Genomic DNA, 25,026 nt, shown 5'->3' with positions numbered 1-25,026 from the left:
GAATAAAAGGTTTGTCTACCATTGACAGAGCAGCAACATTGAATAAAACAGGCAAGTGATCCGAAAACCGAGTCACAAATTTCGGTAATGGAAACAGGCAGTCCCTGTGAGATCACAAGGTCCAGTGTGTGCCTGCGCTCATGTGTAGGGCCATGCACCGACTGAGTGAGGTTAAAAGAGTCAATAATATTTACAAAGTCTTTGGCCAATGGGTCATCAGGACAGCAGATGTGAATGTTAAAAATCACCAAATATTAAAAGTTTATCAAACTTCGGCAGGATAAAACCCAAGAAGTCAGAAAACTCCTGAATAAAGCCCCTGTTGAACTTAGGAGGATGATAAACCACTGCACACAGCAGTGGATAAGAGAGCTTCACCACAAACAGCTGTAACTCATAAGTGGAGTAGGAATCCACTGTGAGCTGCCGACATTTAAAACTGTTTTTAAAAACTGACGCCAGGCCGCAGCCCCTGCCTGATGTGCGCAGGGAGCTAAAAAAGGAGCAATCTGGTGGGAGAAGTTCAGAAAATGCATAATGCTCACCTTCCTTTAGCCAGGTCTCAGTCAGCAACATAAAATCCAGTTCCCGCGATATGAAAAAGTCATTTAGAATATAATTCTTGTTAGCCAGAGACCTGGTGTTATTCAAACCCATCCGGATCAATGAAGCAGAGTTCGGCGGCTGGGAAGACCATTTCAGTGATCAGAGGTTGGACCAGTTTATACCTCTTCTCGGGCATCACGGAAACCGGCAACTTGGAAGAGGTGCCAAGAAGTCCGGACCAACAGGCCGAAGGTAGGCGTAAGTGAAGCCAGTGGAAGCCGAAAACCAAAGGGCCTTGAGCCTGACAACCACTCCGCCCCTCTTCCCTCATCTTTTAGGCCACTCTCTTCGTGGGCAAGTGAAGTAAGGATGGCGGAGGTATTTCAGTACCTTCGCCAGAGGCGGTGGGGGAGACTTTGCATGATCCCAGCCAAATACACTGGGACACTTTTCTATGGACTGTTAAGAAGGGCTGTGCAATCGTAAACTAGTACAGCCAATGCATTCCAAATAACAGTCACCAAAAACAGGGATAACAGGGATAACACTAACACACACGGGAAGGATCGACGGCAGGCCACAGACAACGGCGCCGTCTCCTAACCAGAGATTTTTTATAGAAGTGGGCACTGAGCTAAGATCAATCCGAAGGCACAACACAGAACGCACAATGAGGTAAAACAGAACCCTAGAGTAACAGCTAAAGACTTGAAGAATTCACTGGAGTTGGTTAACATCTCTGTTGATGAGTTGTGGCTGCCTGCCCTCCTACCCCTGCAGGCCACAACACCAGGACTGAGAGAATAAGTATTTCAATACGATATGTACATTTTCATCATACAAGTAGATCTGAATGTGTGTGGTGTTTGACTAAAAATGTTCTATAACGTTACTCGGTAGTCATACATCAGTAATCTAGTCTAACGTCTGTTTCAATGCCTATGTCCCTCACCACCTCCTTGTGCTGTGAAATTATGGCCCCCTCTTGTTCAGAGGCATTCCGTGGACCATGATTCCAAGTAGAGTATTTTATATGCGCTTTAAACATGACTGGATAGGGTCTATAACATCAGGGTAAAGTGTTTTACTGTCCTCAGCCAATCAATCAATAAATCAAGCAAGCAACCAATACTTTATTAATTTATTTAGCACTTTTTAAAAGACCAAATTACAAAGTAATTCACAAGAACATTAAAATCAAAAAATCATTAAAATTAATAAAATACTTATACACATATACCAATACCACAAGTGAGAGTAAAATCAAGCGCGAGAATGACAGTTGCAGTAAAGTGGACATTGTACCGGACCATTGTGGCGAAGAAGGAGCTGAGCCAAAAGGTAAAGCTCTCAGTGTATGCTCCAACCCTCATCTGTGGTCACAAGCTGTGGGTAGTGACCAAAAGAATAAGATAGCGAATTCAGGTGGCCAAAATTAGTTCCCTTTGCAGGGTGACCGGACCTAGCCTTAGAGATAGGGTGCAGAGTTTGGACATCCGGAAGGGGCTTGAAGTGGAACCACTACTCCTTCACATCAAAAGGAGTCAGTTGAGATGGTTTGGGAATCTTTTCAGGATGCCTCCAGGAAACCTCCCTTTGGAGGTTTTCAGGGCATGTCCAACTGGTAGGAGACCATGGGGCAGACCCAGAACATGCTGGAAAAATTATATATCTCTGGCCTGGGAAAACCTCAGAGTCCTGCCAGAGTAGCTAGAAAACATTGCCTGGGAGAGGGACATCTGGACTACCTTACTGAACCTGTTGGCACCACGACCCAAGTAACTGGATGAAAGTGGATGGATGGATTGATGTGTTGAAGTCAATAACTGAAGCTATAAGCCATTTCATTTGGAAGGACATGTGCCTGTGTTGTTTAAAATGTGGGATTTGGACAAATGGCAGTGACTCTAAAGCTGAGGCCCACAATAACAAATCATTAGGGTTTAAGTGAAAAATGCATTCCAGCTCTGTATGATAAGGTGAAGCAGCAGGTGGAGGTTTACTGTTTACCGGTGGCCACTGTTTACTGTTTACTATTGTTAAAAAGAGTAGACATCCTGCTTTATCTATCTGGCTTTTGCTGGTTTAAATACAAAACTGATTTGAGGAAATTAACTATTTTTAATATTATACCCTAAAGTTGAAATAAAAGCTAAATTAAAACTGAATATCTACTAAATTGAATCAACATCCATTCTCAATCACACTGTACTGTATCGTTACAAATTTTGCTGCATCATTTTTGTATCTTATCGTGGACCATGTATTGAGAGACAGATCAAATTATGTGAGAGGGAGAGGGAGAGTTACACAATCCTATTTAGCTGATTACAGATGAGCTTCTTCAAAATCTTACTCAAAAAAGATATGCTGGATACTGATCTACTGAGGTATCTAAATTTCAAATTTAAATTTTAAATTTCTCTTCAAAACATGTCTAACCAGGGCAGTCTTAAGAACAATAGGAAAAACACCCACCTGTAGGGAATAGTTAACAACATTAAGTAGATCTTTCTTTGAAATAGTACAAGATGATTTAAAAGAGATGTAGGATTCAGGTCTAACAAATATGTTGTCAACTTTAAGTGGGAGAGAACTTTGTTAAGCATCTCAGCATCAACCGGAACAAACATCAAATGGTTCCTCACATAAAAACAATGGATTAAAATATCCTCTGGTTCAAAGTCTCTAGCCAGCATCACTGATGGGTGTGGTCAGAAGTGTGTACCTGTAACTACACCCAAAAGTAATGTCACTATATGTTAAACACAGTAAACCCTGGAATATACCTTTGCATCATTGCAGCAATTGGCATTAAGCCACCCAAGGTCACCAAAAAAGAATTCAGATTTTTCAGCTGCTGTTACATTGTTCTTTAAACACAAAGTAACAGATTGGAAATGTATAGTACATTACAAACACCTGTAACAGGAACAGGTCAGGCTGCTAAGGCAACTGAGAGAGAAAAAACCTTTGGGTAGAAAGTCAGCCGGGCAAGAAGTTGCGAGAACAACAAACTGACTAGCAAGGAGGAGACAACCGAGTCCAAACTAAATACCAGGGAGTCATGTGGACAATGGGCTTCAACTTTGCTAATTACTGCCAGCCACACCTAGTAGCTCAACCTGGAATCCAAGGAGAGGGAGAAAGACAGAGAGTGACCTAACAAAAGCTTTTTCTTGACCTGCCTGATGAAGCCACAGTACATCATTTGGAGTTATTGTCTCTGATATTTTAAGGCACTTGTAAATTGGATCTATTCCATGGATAGACAAGCTACCCTACCTTGTCTTTTTGAGACACTCTCAGAGCGAGAACCCTGCTGGCTCACTGGATGACTCATTTACTCTGTAAGGTTTCCTCCCCTGTGATGCTTTGCCACTTTCATCTGATCTTCCAATTCAATTCTTATATTCAATATGCATCTTACTGCACTATCCTTTATCACAGTACTAGAATAAAATGTGGCTTTCAGTTTGTGGTGTTTTTAACCTCTGGGTTAAACACCCCCTGGGTGCTTCTTTCTTTCTGTCCCACTACTTCAGTAATGCCCCTCTGATCTGATGGGTACCCTGGCCAGTTTGCTCCTTGGGGGAGGTTTTTCTGTAATAACACAAGACAGTCATCCACGCTGCTCTGTGTAGTGCTCATTCTAAAGAAGACTAATTTCACAGTGGATTAAATTTTAGCCATGCCTAGTAGGCTAGTGGTTAAGGTGCAGTGCTCTTGCCGCTGCAGCCCAGGTTCACGTCAGGAAGGGCATCCGGCATAAAACACGTGCCAAATGTCAACATGCGAGTCATCAGTATGATGATTCGCTGTGGTGACCCCTAAACGGGAAAAGCCGAAAGTGACTTTCTAGTTGCTCACAGTGACACAATATGCTGTTGTTTAACACTTAATATTTACCAAGTTAACCATCTTTCTTTCGCATGCTAGCACACAAACATTTGCTAATTAGCACTGAAGACAAAATACACCTGAGACTGATTGGAATGTCAGTACTTCTGCAAGTATTTCGCCATAAACCAAAACAGAAATGTATTCATGATAATACCAGCATAACTTTTAATGTGGCTGAAATTTGAAAGGTCATGAGATTAACAATACTGCAACATGGGCCACTACATCAGCAACAAACTGAAAGAAAAACCAACAATGCTGTTGGGCCCATTGTGGAGGAGCTAACCTTGTAGCTGGGATCATGCTAACAAAAACAACTTAATTCTGTTAAGGTTTAATTAGTTTAGCAGTCTTTTTTCTGGAAACTGTTCAGGTTTTAATTTGCCTCTGCAAACATGCAGACTCCACAGAGAAAGGCCCCAGGTTGGCCCACATACATTTATATGATTCTTGTGAATGTGATATCTCAGGAACACCTTAAGGGATTTTTTTTCAAATTTGGCTAGCTCTTTCTACTATATGAATGTCACTTTCAGCTTTTTCCCATTTAGGGGTCGCCACAGCGAATCGTCACACTGACGACTCGCATGTAGACATTTGGCACGTGTTTTATGCCGGATGCCCTTCCTGATGCAACCCTGATTCGAACCCGCGCCAGTGAAAGTGCAGCGCCTTAACCACTAGCCTACCAGGGAAGGCTCTTTCTACTAATTCTAGCCTATTTATTGACTTTATTGACTTTCAAGTCCTGTGCACAGTATTAAGCATGGCTCATGAGTTCCGGGTCTTACTGTATGAGATCATCAGGTGAAGTGTCAGGTCCGCTCGGCGCAGCCTACCTCTCTTCTGCCTTTCTCTGTCCTGCTCGCTCTTTTTGCGGGATTGGCGCCCCAGCTGTGTCGCTTTCTGCAATTAGTGACTTGTGGGTTGTTGCGCACAGCTGGGGCGCATTACTGTAATACCTGCCTCCTTATTTAAACCTCTGGTAGACACTCCGTCGTTGCAGGAGCATTACAGGATGTTAGACACGGACATGTTGAGAAAGTATGTGACGGTTGAGTGAATGGCAAGATTTTAGTTTTTCTTGTTTTGTGTTAGATAGGGCCACACATGTTGGCAATCTTTTCCTAAGCTATGTGTATCTGATGGCGATGCTGTGATTACCTCTGGCGTTTTTCTAGCCATGTGTATCTGACGGTGATTTTCCCAGCCGTGGGTACCGGACGGCTAGCGCTTCAGCTAGCGCTACACTAGCCCTGTTCTTCTCGTTCCTGTGTCCCTCCTGTCATCTCACCTGTCGCCGTTCTCCTGTCTACTTGCCTGCCTTGTCCTGGTCCTCTACTCTCCTGTTTCCTGCAATCCTCCTACTCACCTGGGTCTGCACTCTTGAGTCCTACCTCAGCTCACCCTCACCCCCCTGGTGAGGGGGACTAAATCTTAACATAAAGTCTCTGCTGTGGAGGACTTTGTCTGGTTATTAAAATACCATTTACACTTTGAAGAATGGAAACAGATGAAGTATTGTATCTTGTCCTTACTAAGTATTGAGCATATCTCTACAATTTAAATGACCAAAAACCTCAGTTTCATGCTCTCAATAACTATTCCCACTCTGCACCTTGGCAGCCATGTCTAAGGAGAGAAATTAGTGTCATCCTTTTCCACAGTCCCTTTCCATTATCCTGTTGTGGGTTAAAGGGCATATAGATGGTAAAGCTGAAAAGAATGGCTTGGATATTGCATTAGTGTATCTACACTAATAACACTTATCATATCATACTGTATTATGTCATGATATCCCCCACCTAGCTGAAACTACATAATCTGAGCCTCAGCACATCTGCAACGGGATCCTGGACTTTTAAACAAACCTTTCTAAAACAGCCAAATAAGGCAAGCAGAGTGGGTTTTCCATTTATCGCGGAGTTCACAATTCAATTCCCAGCTCAACTGTCCTTGAGCAGGACAATGAACTTTAAATTACTTGGGATTACTTGGTTAGGTCAGTGCCTTGCTAAGCACTTTATACAGTCCATTGTAAAGTTTGTACACAGCACTACAGTGATTGGCCTTATCACAAACAAGTCTATGTGTGTGGGTAGTAGGTGGTACAATGGTATAATGGAATGACAACTTCACCATCAAAACCATGAATACAAATGAACTGACCGAGAATCCTTTTTTTTTTTTGGTTCAACGGGACTTTCTCAATAGTGGGCAGAACCCAGTGTTTATATGACATCAAGATGTTAAAGAGACACAACTTACTTAAGCAGTTGCTGTTAAGTTTCCTTTGGTGCACTATTGAAAGCATGACCACTTACTGTATCACAGTGCTGTACAAATGTGTGATATACTGTAGACATCACAGGGACACTGAGGACATCTTTGTTAAAATGGGTGAAAATGAGAAATACTGTACATTGTATGAAGAGAAACATTCAGAGGCCAGTGGTGATATCACACCTAGAGTGGGGGGAGTTCTGAATGTGTCTAAACAGTTATCTCCAACTTGTCCTCACAACCACAGTTTTCACTTCGTTTACATAAGTTCTTCACTGAATGGTAGACAAAGTTGTGCTCTTCCTGACAGTATAATGATGGAAGCAAACAGATTCACAGAAGATGCACAGTGATCTGCAGAGTGACACGAGTGCCAACCAAGTGCAGCACCGAGTCCTGTGTACACAGTATTGGGCAGGTGGTCATAATGTTATGGCTGATCAGTCTATAGTATTGGTGAGTCCAGTCTTTAATGGACAACGTACTTACTTACTCTTTGAAAACAGATGGCTTTTCACTGATATGTTACTCCCTGTAGACAGAGACGTCATCATACCTGATGTCAGAATTGAATTGTGGTAAACTGCATGAACCTTAAATAAGAAGACTGGGGCGTTAGTTTTGGAGATCATTCTCAACAGCAAAGTGACAGCATTGCCATTGAAAAAACAACCCTATAGTCTCAGTGTAATTAATAACTGTTGTCTCTGAGACGTGAAGGAGGAAACAGCATGGCATTGATATGTCTGTTGATCTGTCCATCCATTTTCAGATGCTAATCTGGATCCAGGTCATTGTAGAAGCTGACAAAGTGGCTGCTGAATTACTAATATAATCATTTAAATAAGGTTATTCGGTGGATTAAAAACTACAAGGAGGAAAAATTATGATCATCATCATTAATGTGGATTTGCCCAACAGAGCTTTCACTGGACTCAAGGACACTTTCCATCCTTTTCCAAAACTTTGAAGGATTACAAAATTTTTTGAGACAGACTAGTTTTATGGTAATTGGACATTGCATTTTTAGTTTTTGTAGTATACATTTTTTAAAACATTTCCCCACAGCTGGGCCCCCAGTTGTCCAATATTTCACCCAGGCTTTATCTTTCTTCAGAGCTGAATAGTAATCTTTCATTTTCATTGTTTTCTGCAGGGCATTTTCATAAATTAGGCTGCATTCAGACTGAGCTTCCAAGGTGCAGTCCTCTATAGTGGGTGTGTGATATTGACAAAAAATTATATCTCAGTATTGTCTAGATATTGTCAAAAACGTTAAGCAGACAATATTCTGCATCCTTCAAAAATGTATTTACAGTAAATCTTATATTGTAGAAGGTAACTCTTTTTAATAGGATTTTAACTGTTGCTGCTCACCAGTGATAATAATTGAAACATTTTTAAGAAAAAGTGTCCTTATTTATTTACTTAAAACTGAAGCATTTAAGTAAAACAGTACACAAATGATTGCTTTTGCAGAATATTTTCTAAAGTCCACTGTGTGTGCTGGTACCTTGGCTGGTTTAGTCCTGTTTTCGAATGCTAACTCTGAAAGCTTTTCATATTCTTCATATTCTGTGCAGTGGTTAGTTTGCAGATGGTGAAACAAGCTGTCAAGTTTTTCTTTACAGCAACTGATTGATGGTCTTTTTAGTCCATCTTTTGAGCAACATCTTTTCAAAGCCAAAATACCTCCATGAGAGTGAGAATGCTCCACATCTAACAATTAACAATGTACATTGTGGGGCTTGTAGTGTCTGCATTGTCCCCTGGCACTGCTGGTTCACTCATTTTTAACTTTGCTAATTTAGGCAGCTATGCTATCTTAACTTGTGGTGTTGTCACCATGTACACACTGCATGCACTCTGAATATGCACACACAGTAGTGCATTCGGCTTCATAAGGCAGTGAATGTTTGGATTCTCAAGGCGTGTTTTTGATTGCTTTTGTAAAGTGAGTGGGGACCTCGATAACTGTGATTCATTATGCATCTTTTAAAGAGCAAATACGATATTATCATGGACACTATACACTATATTGCCAAAAGTATTCACTCACCCATCCAAATCATTGAATTCAGGTGTTCCAACCACTTCCATGGTTACAGGTGTATATAATCAAACACCTAGTCATGCAGACCACTTCTACAAACATTTGTGAAAGAATGGTCGCTCTCAGGAGCTCAGTGAACTCCAGTGTGGTACTGTGATAGGATGCCACCTGTGCAATAAGTCCAGTCGTGAAATTTCCTCGCAACTAAATATTCCTCAGTCAACTGTTAGTGGTATTATAATAACTCAGCCACAAAGTGATAGGCCACAAAAAAATCACAGAGCTCAGCAGATGCTGAGATGCATAGTGCACAGAGGTTACCAATTTTCTGCAGAGACTTCCAAACTTCATGTGGCCTTCAGATTAGCTCAAGAACTGTGCACAGAGAACTTCATGGAATGGGGTTCCATGGTCAAGCAGCTGCATCCAAGCCTTACATCACCAAGTGCAATGCAAAGTGTCGGATGCAGTGGTGTAAAGCACGCCGCCACTGGACTCTAGAGCAGTGTTCTCTGGAGTGACGAATCACACCTCTCTGTCTGGCAATCCAATGGACAAGTCTGGGTTTGGCAGTTGCCAGGAGAACGGTACCTGTCTGACTGCATTGTGCCAAGTGTACAGTTTGGTGGAGGGGGGATTATGATGTGGGGTTGTTTTTCAGGAGCTGGGCTTGGCCTCTTAGTTCCAGTGAAAGGAACTCTTAATGCCTCAGCATACCAAGACATTTTGGACAATTTCATGCTCCCAGCTTTGTGGGAACAGTTTGGGGATGGCCCCTTCCTGTTCCAACATGACTGTGCACCAGTGCACAAAGCAAGGTCCATAAAGAACTTGACTGGTCTGCACAGAGTCCTGACCTCAGCCCGATAGAACACCTTTGGGATGAATTAGAGCGGAGACTGCGATCCAGGCCTTCTTGTCCAACATCAGTGTCTGACCTCACAAATGCGCTTCTGGAATAATGGTCAAAAATTCCCATTAACACACTCCTTAACCTTGTGGACAGCCTTCCCAGAAAAGTTGAATCTACAAAGGGTGGGCCAACATCATATTAAACCCTATGGATTAAGAATCTGTCAGGTCCGCTCGGCAAAACCTGCCTCTCTTCTGCCTTTCTCTCTCCTGCGCCCCAGCTGTGTCGCTTTCTGTAATTAGTGACTTGTGGGTTGTCGCGCACAGCTGGGGTGCATTTCTGTAATACCTGCCTCCTTATTTAAACCTCTGGCAGATGCTCCATCGTCACCAGAGCATTACACTATGTGAGACACGGACATGTTGAGGAAGTACGGACAGTTTGAGTGAACGGCGAGGTTTTAGTTTTTCTTGTTTTGTGTTAGATAGGGCCACACATGTTGGCGTACTTTCCTAGCTATGTGTATCTGACGGCGATGCCGTGATTACCTCTGGCGAACTTTCCTAGCCATGAGTACCTGACGGTGATTTTCCCAGCCGTGGGTACCGGATGGCTAGCGCTTCAGTGAGCGCTACACCAGTCCTGTCTTCTCGTTCCTGTGTCCCTCCTGTCATCTCACCTGTTGCCATTCTCCTGTCTACTCGCCTGCCTTGTCCTGGTCCTCTACTCTCCTGTTTCCTGAAATCCTCCTACCCACCTGCAGGTTCTAGTCTCCTCAGCCATCCCTGCCCTACCCTGGTTATTGTACTATACGTTGACTCTGTTACCTTGTTTGTGTTATTTTCCATTAAACCACCTTTTTTACTAGCACCTGGGTCTGCACTCTTGAGTCCTACCTCAGTTCTCCCTCACCCTCCTGGTGAAGGGGACTAAATCATAACAGAATCGGTTGTTGCTCAAGTTCATGTGCATGTGAAGGCAGGCGAATGAATACTTTTGGCAATATAGTGTATATTGCACACCCTTAGTCCTCTCCATTCATTTCTACTGGGGTATTATGTTCATCACAGCTGGCACAAGCACTGCTGGGGGCCCCTGCAAAATGAAGCAGCCCATGCATCTGGTTCAACTTTTTTGCACCACACGATGCGTTGAATAATCACATAATGGGGGATGGTCAGAATGTGGACGCCCATGGGAATAAGCCTCTTGTTTACCGTGTTATTGTGCTTATCACGAGCATTCACTAATATTCATTTCAAATTTGGGCCACAGTTAAAAACGAACCATTTGGTTTTGTTAATTATTGTATGTGTTAACATAGAGTAGGCTATAAAAAAAACAACGGAAACTCACAAGTTAGAATGTGAATGAGCCCACCCACACTGTATCGTACAAGCCGACGTGACACTGCCCCCCCGAAACACACACTCCACCGCCAACAACAACCCCCACCAATGAAGTTGCAACTCACAACTGAGGTGAAACTTATGCCAGTCTATTCCAGTAACATCTTCAATAAAATGGTCAATACGTTTACACTGCCTCACTTATGAATCCTGGAGATTTGGGATCGTATTCTTCCAAAACAAACTAACAGTCACTAAAATGAAGCCTGCTCTGGATATTTGTTGTTCATTATTCCTGTTCTTTCTCTCCCCTCACTGTCATCCCTCTGTTGTTGACTACACAATAAAGGCATAAAATGGCCTCCAGAAAATAAATCCGTGCATATAATATCTGAGAGCAACTAATGACTTCATTACACAGTGCCACAGTACTTTTAACGTGCCAGCAAAGTGGCAGCATGCTTCTGCTATCACACTGAAGGAAAAGCAGGAAGAAGTTTAACCTTTTCCAGTGTTGGATGAATGATTCTGTAGTTTCTATGGGCTTCGTCTTAGGTTTGATTGGGGCTTGCCATTGGACTCCTCTGCATTAAACCTGACCCGCCCAGGTGACAGGTACATTCAGCCATCCATCCCAGGCTTGGGACTCAGACCAGTCCACTTAGATTTGACTTCAAAGTCCTTCAAAGTGTAGTTGAAATGCTTAAGGGTTTGCTTGAGGGTTGTGTGACAATAATCTACAGGCATGGTTTGTTAGCTTGTCAGGCTACATCTGCCCTCCACAGTAAATCACCTAGATAGCAGCCCTTCCTTTAGATGACAATATGACACTTCACAATCCATGGTACTAAAGGCTCTATTCCATTATAAAGCCTCATCCGGTTCTTTCAAACCAGGAACTCAGAGGGACGACTCAGACCACTTGAGTATATAAAAAATATAACCGTGCTGGTTTATTCAAAGAGTCACAGGCAAGAATCAACACTTCAAGTCCAGAGATCTTCCAACCCCCAGGCTGCCCAAGCAGCCCGGAAGCAGAAAAGACCCCGAACCAAGCATTGCTATACAATATTAATCATTTCTGGGCTGTCGAACCGTGACGTCACCTGATATGCCAGCTTGGCAGCTGAGCAGAGCAGTAGACCAAACATGAAGAAAATAATGTGTGTGGCTGTTGTTTTCGTGGTGTGTATCTAAAACAATTTGACATAACATTACACATTAAGACAAATATTATGGTTACTTTTACCGTCATAATAACATTTGTCCCTGACGGCAGCCTTTCTGCTTTAACTAACCTTGCATTTAACAGCCTGAGGAAGACATCCTGGCTACACTAACATCTTCTAATACAACAGATCTCTAATCAATATCTATCTAACTAAGAAATTACCTAACAGTACTTTAAGAGGAGTGCAGTCAAGATGCCACATATCTTCAAATCCTGCTGTCTGAAATCAGCAAGCAAAAAAGTTTAGCAGTGTCAAAAATGATTTTCTAAAACAAAGCAGCCACTGTTTAATATGAGAGGAAACCACTCTCAGTAACACAGCGCCCGTTGAGGCCAACATGTTTGCTCATTCCACTTTTAAATGCTGGCTTTTTTTTCTTTTTTGTGCGTTTTTCGCTTTTTGTGCAGTGCACAATTGTCATGCACTGCTAACATACAACAGACAGGCATTGCTGGACATCACTAATCACAGCCCTCTGGAATTTGCCAGTTTTATTTCACCGGAGCCAGGAAGTCTGGCGCCCAATTGTCTGTTCCTGTGGCAACCACCATCACCCCCAGGAAGGCCCCGAAGCACTGACCTCGAGTGAACAGGCTGACCCCAGGACAGCAATCACTGCAGTGCCAATTATCATTTATTGAACAATATGTTATGATTATGATTGAGAGGGCGAGAAAGAGAATCACCTGTGTCAGTCTGAGTCTCTGCAGAGGAGGTCAGGCTGTCAGTCACTGGTCTAGTCTTCTTCTCGGATCTTTACACACGTGCCCCTGATCAGTTCTGCTGCTATATTGCAATTCCCCACGTCCTGTGATTGCCCACCCGGGCCTCCACCCTTGGTCACGCTTCTCTATTTTTGGGAACCCCCTGCACACTGCGCTAAACAACAGGATTCTGGCACCCAAAGGCCTTGCAGAGGCCAGTACAAAGGAACAAAAAGTTCACCCTAACAGAGTGTATTCCATACCACATGTTGTGCATTAACTATTATTAACTATATTCTAATTATAGTCTGTTTGCTTTAACCACTACACTACCCAGCCTCTTACTAGCAAATGTGCAGTCTCTGGAAAACAAACTGGACTAGCTAAGAGGCAGGATCACAACACAGTGGGAAATAAGAGAGTGGTGCGCTCTCGTTTTCACCGAGACCTGGCTGTCAGACAGTGTCCCAGAATCCACCGTTCAGCTACAGACTCACTATGTACACCGAGGAGACCAGACTGCAGCCGCTGGTAAGGCCACAGGGGTTGGTGTGTGTTTATCAACTCGTGGTGTACAGACTGTCTATAAGCACTGTTCACCAGATATTGAGTTTTTATTACTGAAATGCCATCCCTATTATCTACCAAGAGAGTTAAGCTATGTGTTTTTGACTGGAATATACATAGCTCCAAGAGCTAATTCCACGGCAGCTCTCGGCAAACTCCATGATGTCATCAGCACGCTAAATACAGTGCACCCCGACGCTGTATTTATCGCTGCAGGCAACTTTAATCAGTGCAATCTACAGACTGCACTCCCCAAATATTACCAACATGTGAACATTCCCACTCGGGGCAAGAACACTCTGGATCATGTTTACAGTAACATACGTGGTGCATACAGGGCTGCACTCCGCCCCCACCTTGGACGCTCGGACCACATTTCTTTATTCCTGTATCCAGCTTACAGACAAAGACTGAAACAAAGAAACCCTGTCACTAAACAAGTGAAACTTTGGAACATGGAGACTGAGAGCACCCTGCAGGACTGTTTTGCTCAGACAGACTAATCAACACATCCATACTAGATCTGATTAACCTCTCTCTATTAACAGGTTATGTTCCACAGGCTTTTAAAGTTGCAGTAATTAAACCTCTACTCAAAAAGCCTACTCTTGACCCAGGTGTCCTAGCTAATTATAGACCAATATCCAATCTCCCATTTATTTCCAAAATCCTTGAAAAAGCTGTTGCAAAGCAGTTATGTGACCACTTGCACAAGAATGATTTGTTTGAGGATTTTCAGTCAGGATTTAGAGTCCATCATAGTACAGAAACTGCATTGGTGAAAGTCACCAATGATCTCCTCCTAGCCTCGGACAAAGGACTTGTCTCCATACTTGTCCTCTTAGATCTCAGTGCTGCTTTTGACACCACTGATCACAGCATCTTACTGCAGAGACTTGAACATGTTATTGGGATTAAAGGAACTGCGCTAAGTTGGTTCAAATCTTATTTATCAGAAAGATTTCAATTTGTTCATGTTAATGACGAATGTTCCACACAAACTGAAGTTAGTCACGGCGTTCCACAGGGCTCTGTGTTAGGTCCAATTCTCTTCACTTTATACATGCTCCCTTTAGGCAATATTATCAGGAAGCACAACATAAATTGCCATTGCTATGCAGATGATACTCAGTTATATTTATCTATGAAGCCAAATGAATCAGATCAGCTGGTCAAACTTCAAGCATGTCTTAAAGACATAAAGGCCTGGATGACCTGCAACTTCTTACTTCTAAACTCTGACAAAACCAAAGTTATTGTGCTTGGGCCTGAAAACCTTAGAAATCTGCTGTCTAATCATATAGTTACTTTAGATGACATAGCTCTTGCCTCCAGTACTACTGTGAGGAACCTTGGAGTCATCTTTGATCAGAATATGTCCTTTAAATCACACATAAACCAAGTCTCTAGATCTGCCTTCTTTCACCTGCGCAATATTGCAAAAATCAGGAGCATCCTGTCTCAAAGTGATGCTGAAAAACTGGTCCATGCATTTGTTACTTCCAGGCTGGACTACTGTAACTCTTTACTATCAGGATGTCCCAATAATTCCCTAAAAAGCCTCCAGTTAATCCAAAATGCTGCAGCCAGAGTACTGACAGGAACTAGCAAGAGAGATCATATCTCTCCCATATTAGCTTCTCTCCACTGGCTCCCTGTAAAATTCAGAATAGAATTTAAAATCCTTCTCCTAACATACAAAGCCCTTAATGACAAGGCTCCATCGTATCTTAAAGACCTCGTAGAGCCTTATCATCCTAACAGAGCACTTCGCTCTCAGAGTGCAGGTTTACTTGTGGTTCCTAGAGTCCACAGAAGCAGAATAGAAAATGGGGGACAGTAAAATAGTAAAAATATATGGGGAGCCACAGAAAAGTCTCCAGAGAATTGTCTGTTTTCTTCTGCAGCTATTCTTTCACATCATTCATTCCTGGCCTCTTGTCTATTTATCTATTCATCAGCCATCAAAGAACGCTTCAATCTGTGTGTCTTTGTGTTTGGGTGTGTAAGGAGGGAGTTTTTCCTCCCCACTGTCGCCAAGTGCTTGCTCAAGGGGGATTTGTTGGGTTTTCCCTATGTAATAATATTGATAACAGTAAGGTCTAGACCTTACTCTGTAAAGTGTCCTGAGATGACTTTTGTTGTGATTTGGCGCTATACAAATAAAATTTGATTTGATTTGATTTGATTTGATGTGTTTAAAACTGCAGCCACCTCGGAGGACTTTTCTGTCAGCATACAGGAATATGCTGATTATGTGACCGGGTACATCAGCAGTTGTGTTGACAACATTGTGCCCACCATACAAATCAGGAGGTTCTCCAACCAGAAGCCCTGGATAAACAGTCAGGTATGCCAGGACTCCACTGCCCTCTCTGCAGAGCATTTATCACTGCAGGGTACACAAAGCTGCCTCCATCCTCACCCCCAGTATGGACTGTTCATGTAGCTACCCTCCAGCCAAAGGTTCAGAAGTGTGACATGCAGGACCTCCAGACTGAAAAACTCTTTCTTTCCCTCTGCCATCAGACTCCTAAACAGCTGAGGATACATTCTCTTATTATATTCTTATATATTTTTATTATATTGCTGCATTTGCTGCTTAAAGTGCCTTAGATTTTGTGTCACTTATTCATCTACTTTATATTTCATTTATATTTTGTGGCATACATGTGGACGGCAAGTAAGAATTTCATTGTACAGGGAAACACAATTCTATACTATGCATATGACAATAAACCTTTTAACCTAATTTACTGAATGTGTGTCATCTGTCTGTCTGAGTTATTGTTTTATTTTTCCACTGAATCTATTTATTTTATTTTAGTTATTTATTGTGATTTTATTCTGCCTATGTAAAATACTTTGGTCAACTGGATGTTGTTTTTAAAGTGCTGTATAAATAAATTTGGTTTGATTTGAATAAACAATTTGACTTGACTTGATATTGAAGTAGAGAATTTTATACCCTATCAAAGGTGCTGTTACACTGCCAGGTGGAACAGAGGATGACACCGGACAGCATCCGGCATAAAGACCCAGAGGCAGCTGTCACAGCGAGTGAACCCTCCCACCTGGAGAAATTACTGCATCAAAATATGCCAATAAAAATATCAAATCTAAAAAAATCTGACAATGATGATGACAGCATGGTGAAGAGAATACTAATGTTGGCATAATGTTTCTTTTATTTGTGTCTTTTAATTCAGTTCATTTCAGAGTCATATTTAAACTCCACTATGTCTCCATGAGAATATCATAATCAGGATGTCTCGTGGTCACACTGTACTGACATAATGAGAATCTCGTGCTACTTTCTATAGGAGATAATGGACTATACATGTTAGTAATATAAAATAAACAAGAATAGAAATACATTAAAATTTCTGATTAAATGTGAAAGGCTAGAAAATTTAACAGAAGTCAAACATGAATAGGAGAGAAACATGGAGGGAGAGAAGGAAGGATGGATTAAAAGCAGATGGAATGTGAAGGCTCGATCTCACCACTGCGTTTTCTATGTGCTGTTGTTCTAAAGATGATTCGTTGTGTTATCCCTAAAGGGAAATTGATTAACACCACATACAATGGCACAATGGGATGTGTATTGTTAGGTATTTTTAGTCAGATAGAAATTGGATAGATACTTTATGTATTAGAAATGTTTAGTGGAGATAGGATGTCTAGTTAGACTGTTAAATGCTTAGGCATGCTTATGAGTTTCTACAGGGTACATCTGGTCAAGGATAACTAGAGAGAAAAGTTGATGACTGTCAGCAGACAGGATGTTTAATATTATTATTATGATGTGTATAACTGTAGCCTTAGCCATAATATGTTCTTATGTTTAAGTCACGACATGTACTAGAGGTCGTGAGAATGTTTTTAGTTACACACCACTTAATCAACAGACACACACACGCACACATTGATTTGCTTCATGTTTTGACTACTGCTATGACCAGCTGCAAAGCTGGTAACAGAGACGTCTCGGTTGACGTTTCTGTGTAGTATGGGGCTAGCCCAACCGAAGGGATATAATGTATAGGCCTGGTGGGTTCAGGGTCTTTCATCTTACATCTGCCTGTGAGCAGTTTGGAGGTGCAAGATACCTGAGCGTGTAATGTTAATTTTACCTGTGATCCTTTGAATAAATCAGCACTGTTTTGAAGTTACTTGGACTGTCTCGTCTCTCAGAGTTAGCAATGGTAAGAAGAACCAAAGCCCTTCAGTATGTTTCCTGCCCAATGAAGTTCAACTTGTCACTAAACATCAAGAGTGGAATAAACAGCAAAAGCATGAATGCCAAGCAAGACAGACAATAAATCCTGAGCCAGAATATTTCAACAAGTGGGGCTGGCTTGACAAAAACAGATAACGTTTGTTTACTGATGCAGCACGTTTATTAAAAACACCTCATATTTCAATTGGCATTGTTTATTTGACTCGGTCAGTAAACGATGTTTGGTTCAGCTCAGCAGCCTAAATGGAAACTTTCCTCGCTTAGCCACATAAAACTGAATGAATTTAGTTCAACTCTTGGTCGAATATAAAACATCTTTTTGAAATATATAGCCTAGGTATAAAAAATTGCCAATTTGCTAGCATGTAGCACATTATTTTCAATTCGTAATTCGGATAGAACAAAGTTTCAATAAGGTCGCATTTCGTTTCGTGAATGTTCAATCTCTCACCCACACAGGCATTTTCAGCTCGTTCTAATGAGGTCGGTGCAAAGCAGGAACAAAGTGGGAGGGCTTTACCTGCGCTGCCATAAAGGAGAGATCCATGGTGGCGGGGTTTTTAAGGACAGCTACCCGGGTCTGCGCCTCCTGAAACGGCGTCTAGAGCCGTCGCTACTCCCGCTGACAATAGGATCCTCCGCTGGAGGTGACACGACACATTTTCCTTCACATGCGAAGCAGCATTTAACGATCCGTGATGTAGACAGTCTGTACGTCGTGAGGGAGTGAAGGATGTTTAATCCACAGCTGGAGGGAGGAACGTAGGCGAGGATGGGGTTCGGGGTGAGAGAGAGAGAGAGAGAGAGAGCGCAGTCTCACAACAAGGAAACCTATTTGGAACTAAAAGCCAGAGCAGACTGGAATGGCATCTGGCCTTAAAAAGAAACTGTGAATTTATCAGAATATCTCTTTACTGATAGAGATTTGAAAAAAAGTGCACACAGATCCTAAACCAGTAAAGACTCAGTCCGGACAGATTAGTAATCGAAAAAGGAAGACAAAAAGTCATGGCAGCCATAAGAAAACACTATATGTAGTTACTGTTGCACAAGTAAGGTCGAGACAGAGATACATTTCCTTCTACAATGTAAAAAAAAACAAATTATATGAAATAAGAAACTCGGTAATTGCAGGTTTCAAAGAACTAAATGAGTTCTCAAAAGTAAAAATACTTGTTGGTGAGGGAGACCACCTGAGAGACAGTGAATGGCCTAAATACGCACATTCTCATGATATACTGTGCATATAGGGCTATAATTAATTCATATCAATCAAAATGGTATGAGTTTGTTTGTTCACAGCATAAATCAAAAAGTCGAAAATGGATTTGGATAAAACTTTTTTTGAGAGGTAGAATATGACTGATCCAGATTATCATCCAGATCCAGGAATTTTTTTTATATTTCTTCACCATTGTGAGTATTGGAAAGGCTGTTGACTGTATGAGAAGGGCCCCTTGTGGCAAAAGTGCAGAGCTGCACTGCTGAGCACTTGGAGTGAAGACCAGTGGAGCTAATAAGAGCAGCAGGCGGCCTTGCATGCAGAAAAATGGTATGTCAGTGAAGGACAATAAGTGCACATTGTTTTGTCAGTGTGCATGTGACATTTATTTGGACATTTGTGGTATTCAGTAACCTATTTTTCAAATACTGTTCAAAGTAATAATGAATGAATGAATCAGTGTGATTCCAAATGCCAACAGTAGGTTTTCATGATCAAGGAATTATATTATAAGGATCAAACTATCATGGGAATATTGCTTTTAGGTGGAATGGCATTATGGAGACACTGAGCTGCCTTGGCAGAGGTTTGTGCTCACTGAGTGCTGTTTAGTTTTCTTTTGAACTGTCCAAATATTTAAATACTTTTAAATTATAAACTGTATTTTGATGAGTTGGCAACACTGTTTATTGCAACTTTCATGCCAGTAAAGCCCCTTTGTGTTAAGTTTGTGCATCTGACATCACACATTTGCCATTGCTTTCTCGCAGTGTTTTCTTATGCTGTATGCTTTGGCAAAACAGATGCATTTACATAACATGCCATTAATGTGAACTGAGTCAGTATAACCAGTCTGTGTGAAAACAGTTTTATTTGTTTACATGCAATCTGTGTCTGGATATCTTTAGTGGATAAAAAAAAAAACATGATGGAGGTGTTAATTATTCCAAAGCAGGCTATAGTCTGAGACAGGCCTGGCTGAAAATTGATCTCTGTTTTAAGACCAGTCAGTCAGTTTAAAAGTGATAGTTTTCACTTTTAATATGTCTGTGCTCCTTCTATGTTGCAACAGACTTGACAAGTACTCATAAACCAATTTACATTATTTCTGAAAAAAAAACATGATTCCAGTTAAGTCTCATTTATTCTTTAGTTTTTTATTATGAAAAATTTAGACAGTGTGGAGGCTAGAGCAAGATCCTTTCCACCTTTGTCCTATGCTCAAAGCATAATGTTGACCTAAAAACCGTAAAGGGCCCACTGCCCTCCTGGCAAACTCTTTATTGAAAAGTATATGCGATGATGAACAGGGCCGACAGACAAACTAAGCTCAGGGTCTATGACAGGGTCAAATAACCCGAGTATGCCATTTTTTTCCCTTGGTCAAGACCAAATGAACTGAACTGCAGAAGTGAAAGAATAAGAGCCAGTGATCCAGTGGATGAAGCAGCAAAGCAATCCCAACACATCAGTGAACCTCCACCGTGTTTGACTGTAGGGACTGTTCTTTTCTGGCCTCATTTCATTTTCTGAAAACAGTAGAATGATATGCTCGACCAAAAAAAGTCTAGTTTAGTCTCATCTGTCCACTGGGCATTCTTCCAGAAGGACTGTTGCTTCCTCGGGTAAGTTTTGGCAAACTCCAATCTTTTTTATGTTTCAAATAAAATCAAATCAAATTTTATTTGTATAGCGCCAAATCACAGCAAAAGTCATCTCAAGACACTTTACAGAGTAAGGTCTAGACCTTACTGTTATCAATATTATTACATAGGGAAAACCCAACAAATCCCCCTTGAGCAAGCACTTGGCGACAGTGGGGAGGAAAAACTCCCTTTAACGGAAGAAACCTCAGACAGACCCCGGCTCTTGGTGGGCGGCCTTCTGCCTCGACCGGTTGGGGTGAGTGGATAGAGGAGAGACAAAAGAAGAAAAGCAACAAGACACAACAATCAAACACTGATCAGGTCGATGTGGCTGGTGACTGCTCGTCAGAGATGTAGAGCTCCAGGGCAACCTGCAGAAAGGTACAGGGAGAGAGAGAGAGGACACACTACAGGAGAGAGGAGACACAAAGTTAGTAATGTGTAATGGTGGCATATAGAAGCATAGGGAGAGAGGAAAGGAGAGGAGAGGGGAGGGGAGGGGAGGGGAGGAGAGGAGAGAAACTCAGAGCATCATGGGGTGTGATTTAAATGACATATCTGTTTCTGTGTCAGCAGTAGGCTTGTTTGGATGTTGATTGAGGTTCTTTATCCACCATTGGAACTATCCTTTGTTGGCAGTCTGTTATCCATTTTCTTCTTTCGACCACGACCAGGTAGATTAGCTACAGCACTATGGGCTGTAAACGTCTAGACAATGTTGCCCACAGTGGACACAGGAACAGCCAGATCTCTGGAGATGGACTTGGAGCCTTGAGACTGTCCAGGCTTTTCCACTATGTGGTTCTCAGATCCTCAGACAATTCTTTGCTCTTCTTTCTTTTCTCCATGCTCAGTGTGGTCCACATGACACAAAGGTTGAGTCGACTTTTCTCCATTTAATTGGTTACAAGTGGGATTTCTATGTTGCCAGCACCTGTTGATTGCTACAGGTGAGTTTCATTCCAAATTAAAGGAGCATCACAGGCTGGAAATACAATTATTTCTGATGAATTTGAAAAGGTGTTGATAATTCTGTCCAGTCCATGTGGAATGGATCAGATTGGGCTTTTTTCCCCTGTACTTTTTTGTGTTGTTCCAAAGCAAACAAAAGGGATAAACATGGTACCACTACCCTTTTACAACAGCTTATGAGACTGAAATTAGAATAAATAAATACAATTAAAAGAGGCAGTTAGGCTAATTATATTAAAATGTAACCAGCCCACACAGGTCACACTGGGTCAGGTGCACATTCAGTGCAACTGTCATGTTAGGCACTGAGCAAAAATGCGAAAAATAATTTTTAGTATTTGAGGGTGAAGATAGTCAGAAATCAGAAGCTAAACAAGTCAAGGTGGGCCCAGTTATAGAGCCTATAACTGTTAATGAAAAGGTTAGTACAAGCCTCTCTGATGCTGATCACAGAACCAAAGCACGAGATAACTGAAATATAACAGTACATGAGCTCTATGATGCATGTATTTAACACACAGTGGTAATCCATCATGCCCATCGAGCAGAGTAGCTTTCAGCTCAGCTGCTATTAAATGCATGGAAGACTTTGTGATTAATGACTGTTTGATAAACTGGTAAATCTTTAATGTAACACAGCCTATTTGCAGTTTCCACTGCTGCAGTCTGCACTGTAGCGTACACGCTGAATGGGAAACGCATGGCTACACACACACACACACACACACACACACACTTGAGTTTCTCATCTGAATGAAAAGGTTTTTTATAGCAATTAGAAGTTTCAGCCTTTTATGAATTCTCTGCCCCATTGCATACTTATACAAATATGTTACATCTAGTGTAGGCTACTAAATATTCAAATGAGAGTGCGTGATTTAGAACAGTAGGGTATTCACAGATCCCATTAGCCCTTAAGTATATATAAAAATACCATAAACTCTATAAAGTGTAAAATCTGCAGTCTGACTTTGGGAGGTCAGTGTGCATGTGTGTTGGCAGGGGGGTTAATAGGCTATGTATTCAGTCTTAAGGATCCCACCTTGTAAGTTTCAAAAGTGGCATTCTCTCAGTTATTCTTGCAGTCATATCAATAACGTAAGCCTTTAAACCTAATATTTTTGAAACAGGACCTCCAGTGTGGAGGTCCTGTATTTGGCTCAAGTAGCTTCTGAAAAAATATGTTGTGTCAGTTCACTTCCAGCTGCTACGTGTCAGATAGGCTACACACTTAATCAACATTTACTGCAGGTGGATAACTACTGAACTGGACTTGGAGATATCCACAATTACTAGTAGTAATTGGTTATTTTTAGTGTTTATTGAAGCACTGGGACTAACATTTGACTGACAACAGTTGAAACAGCCTAAGGTAACCAGACACTGCTGACACTGAACTAGCCTTCTAACAAACTGCAGCTGAAATATTAGGCTTTTAAAATACATTTCCTTTTTTTAAATACAATTTTGTGATATAGCCTATACCATAAGTGGCACATGCTATGTCAGTAGTATTTATTATTAAAGGCACATTTGCTCCTAATTATTATTATTTTGGGATAATAATTTGGTTTGAAATGTGATATGAAGCCTGTCTCACAAATTGTTTCTATGAATTCATTAAGTGCTAAGAGGTTTGTTTATCAATCAGCTAAATGATAAAATGTTAAATGATGTCTGGTGGAAATTTAGCCTGAGTTTCATTATATCCCCGGGTATTCAGAAACCACCTAGTACTCTGTCATTAAAGAAATTGCCAGATGTACTGATAATAAAAATGATCACTGGCTGCAGCTATACACATGATGGAATAATATTATTTTGCCTGAGGTTTTCTGCATGGAAACTATTTAATAAAACACAACTTTAGAACAAATGAGCTCAATATGAAAACAAACAATTCAGGTATTACAATTAGTTCCTCTAGTTTGTAGGTACCAGCAATAGCTAAACTGGGATTCATGAGGAGGGAGAGCCCTTGGGTCATGATCATTTCCTCATCTCCTGTTTTGGGCCTGTTTTTAGTGGATCTCCCGCCCTGAGCCTTTACACTACCTGACCTGTCTCTCCCTCTTCCTCTTTCTGCCTCAGCCGACAGTGGTGTGGTGGGTAGAGCAGTCATCTCCACCCAAGAGGTTGAAGGTTCAAATCTCGGTGCCAGTAGTCCACGTGTTGAAGTGTCCTTGGGCATGACACTGAAACCCCCCGTTGCCACCGATGGTTAGAGCCATCGGTTGAGGTGGTGCTGTACATGGCTGCCATCGGTTCTATACCGGAAACAAATTCCTTGTGTGTAACATACTTGGCCAATAAAGGTGATTATTCTTCCTTTCTGTATATTTTGGATTTATGGATTGTTTGGATCTGACCTGTACCTCTGTGTGGTTTTGACCATATTTTTGCAGATAGCATGTCGCCATTTTCTGTCGCTCCACCACTGTCTCCAGATTCCAGGCCCCAGGCTTTACCCTGTCCACCTCTACAAAGAGCTCATATTTCTCAGATGTTGTTGCTGGGATCTGTTGGAACCACTCTCCCAGTTTGGGGGTCACAGCCCCCAATGTTCCTATTACTACATGGACCACTTGTGCCTTCGCCTTCCACATCTTTTCTAGCTCTTCTTTCAGCCCTTGGTATTTCTCGAGCTTCTCATGTTCCTTCTTCCTGATGTTGCTATCGCTTGGGATTGCTACATCTATCGCTACGACCTTCTTCTTCTGTTTGTCCACCACTACTATGTCCAGTTGGTTGGCCATTACCAGTTTGTCAGTTTGTATCTTGAAGTCCCACAGGATCTTAGCTTGGTCATTCTCAACCACCTTTGGAGGTGTATCCCATTATGACTTTGGGACTTCCAGCCTGTACTCAGCACAGATGTTTCTGTACACTATGCCAGCCACTTGGTTATGGCGTTCCATGTGTGCCCTGCCTGCTAGCATCTTGCACCCAGCTGTTATGTGCTGGATTGTCTCAGGGGCATCTTATAGTATATATATACCGTATGTGTGTGTGTGTGAGTGTATGAGAGGAGCTTCTTTCCCTGTATCTTCTTCTACAAGTTATGTGCACCATTCCTAAATGGGCAATGACAAATTTGTCACTCCCAGTAGTCTGCTAATATCACTGACCAGCTTTTCTGCATGGAAGAAAGGTTCTTGTCCTTTAACCAACAGCAATTGAAGAAAGAAAGAAAGCGTCTCTGGTAGGCTAGTGGTTAAGGCGCAGCACTCACAGCTGGATCTGGTGTGAAAAATCCACATATGTCTCGCATGTAACTTCATAAATATTTCACTGTTTTTAAAGCGATAAAATAATATTACCACCATGTTTGTGGTGAAACTGATTGTGGCCTACCAGACAGCGCATCCAGTGGATGTCGCCTCCTTTATTTCCACAGGGTGCAGATCACCTCTAGCTGCATCCACCAGGTTGGCTACAGACGATGTGTCCTGA

At 41.7% G+C, this 25,026-nt stretch overlaps 1 protein-coding gene across 2 annotated transcripts in view; it reads right to left on the bottom strand.

Annotated features, from left to right (window-relative positions):
• LOC109968084 (uncharacterized protein C14orf132-like) overlaps window positions 1-18,511 on the bottom strand; it is a 30,758-nt gene extending 12,247 nt beyond the window's left edge. Inside the window, exon 1 of one of the 2 annotated variants that reach the window (XR_002276048.1) lies at window positions 5,241-5,324. Coding sequence is in view for 1 of the 2 variants with exons in the window: in XM_020614094.1 (XP_020469750.1) it covers window positions 18,254-18,280 (27 nt within the window). In the remaining variant the exon portion in view is untranslated. Of the gene's footprint in view, window positions 1-5,240; window positions 5,325-18,253 lie in introns of those variants that run through there. The other variant, XM_020614094.1, reaches the window with a different exon arrangement.
• Window positions 18,512-25,026: the final 6,515 nt, after the last annotated feature.

Source organism: Monopterus albus, unplaced genomic scaffold, assembly GCF_001952655.1.
Source record: "Monopterus albus unplaced genomic scaffold, M_albus_1.0 scaffold142.1, whole genome shotgun sequence".
Lineage (NCBI taxonomy): Eukaryota > Metazoa > Chordata > Actinopteri > Synbranchiformes > Synbranchidae > Monopterus > Monopterus albus.
Note: the sequence above shows the minus strand (reverse complement) of the source record. Positions and strands in the feature narration are given on the sequence as shown.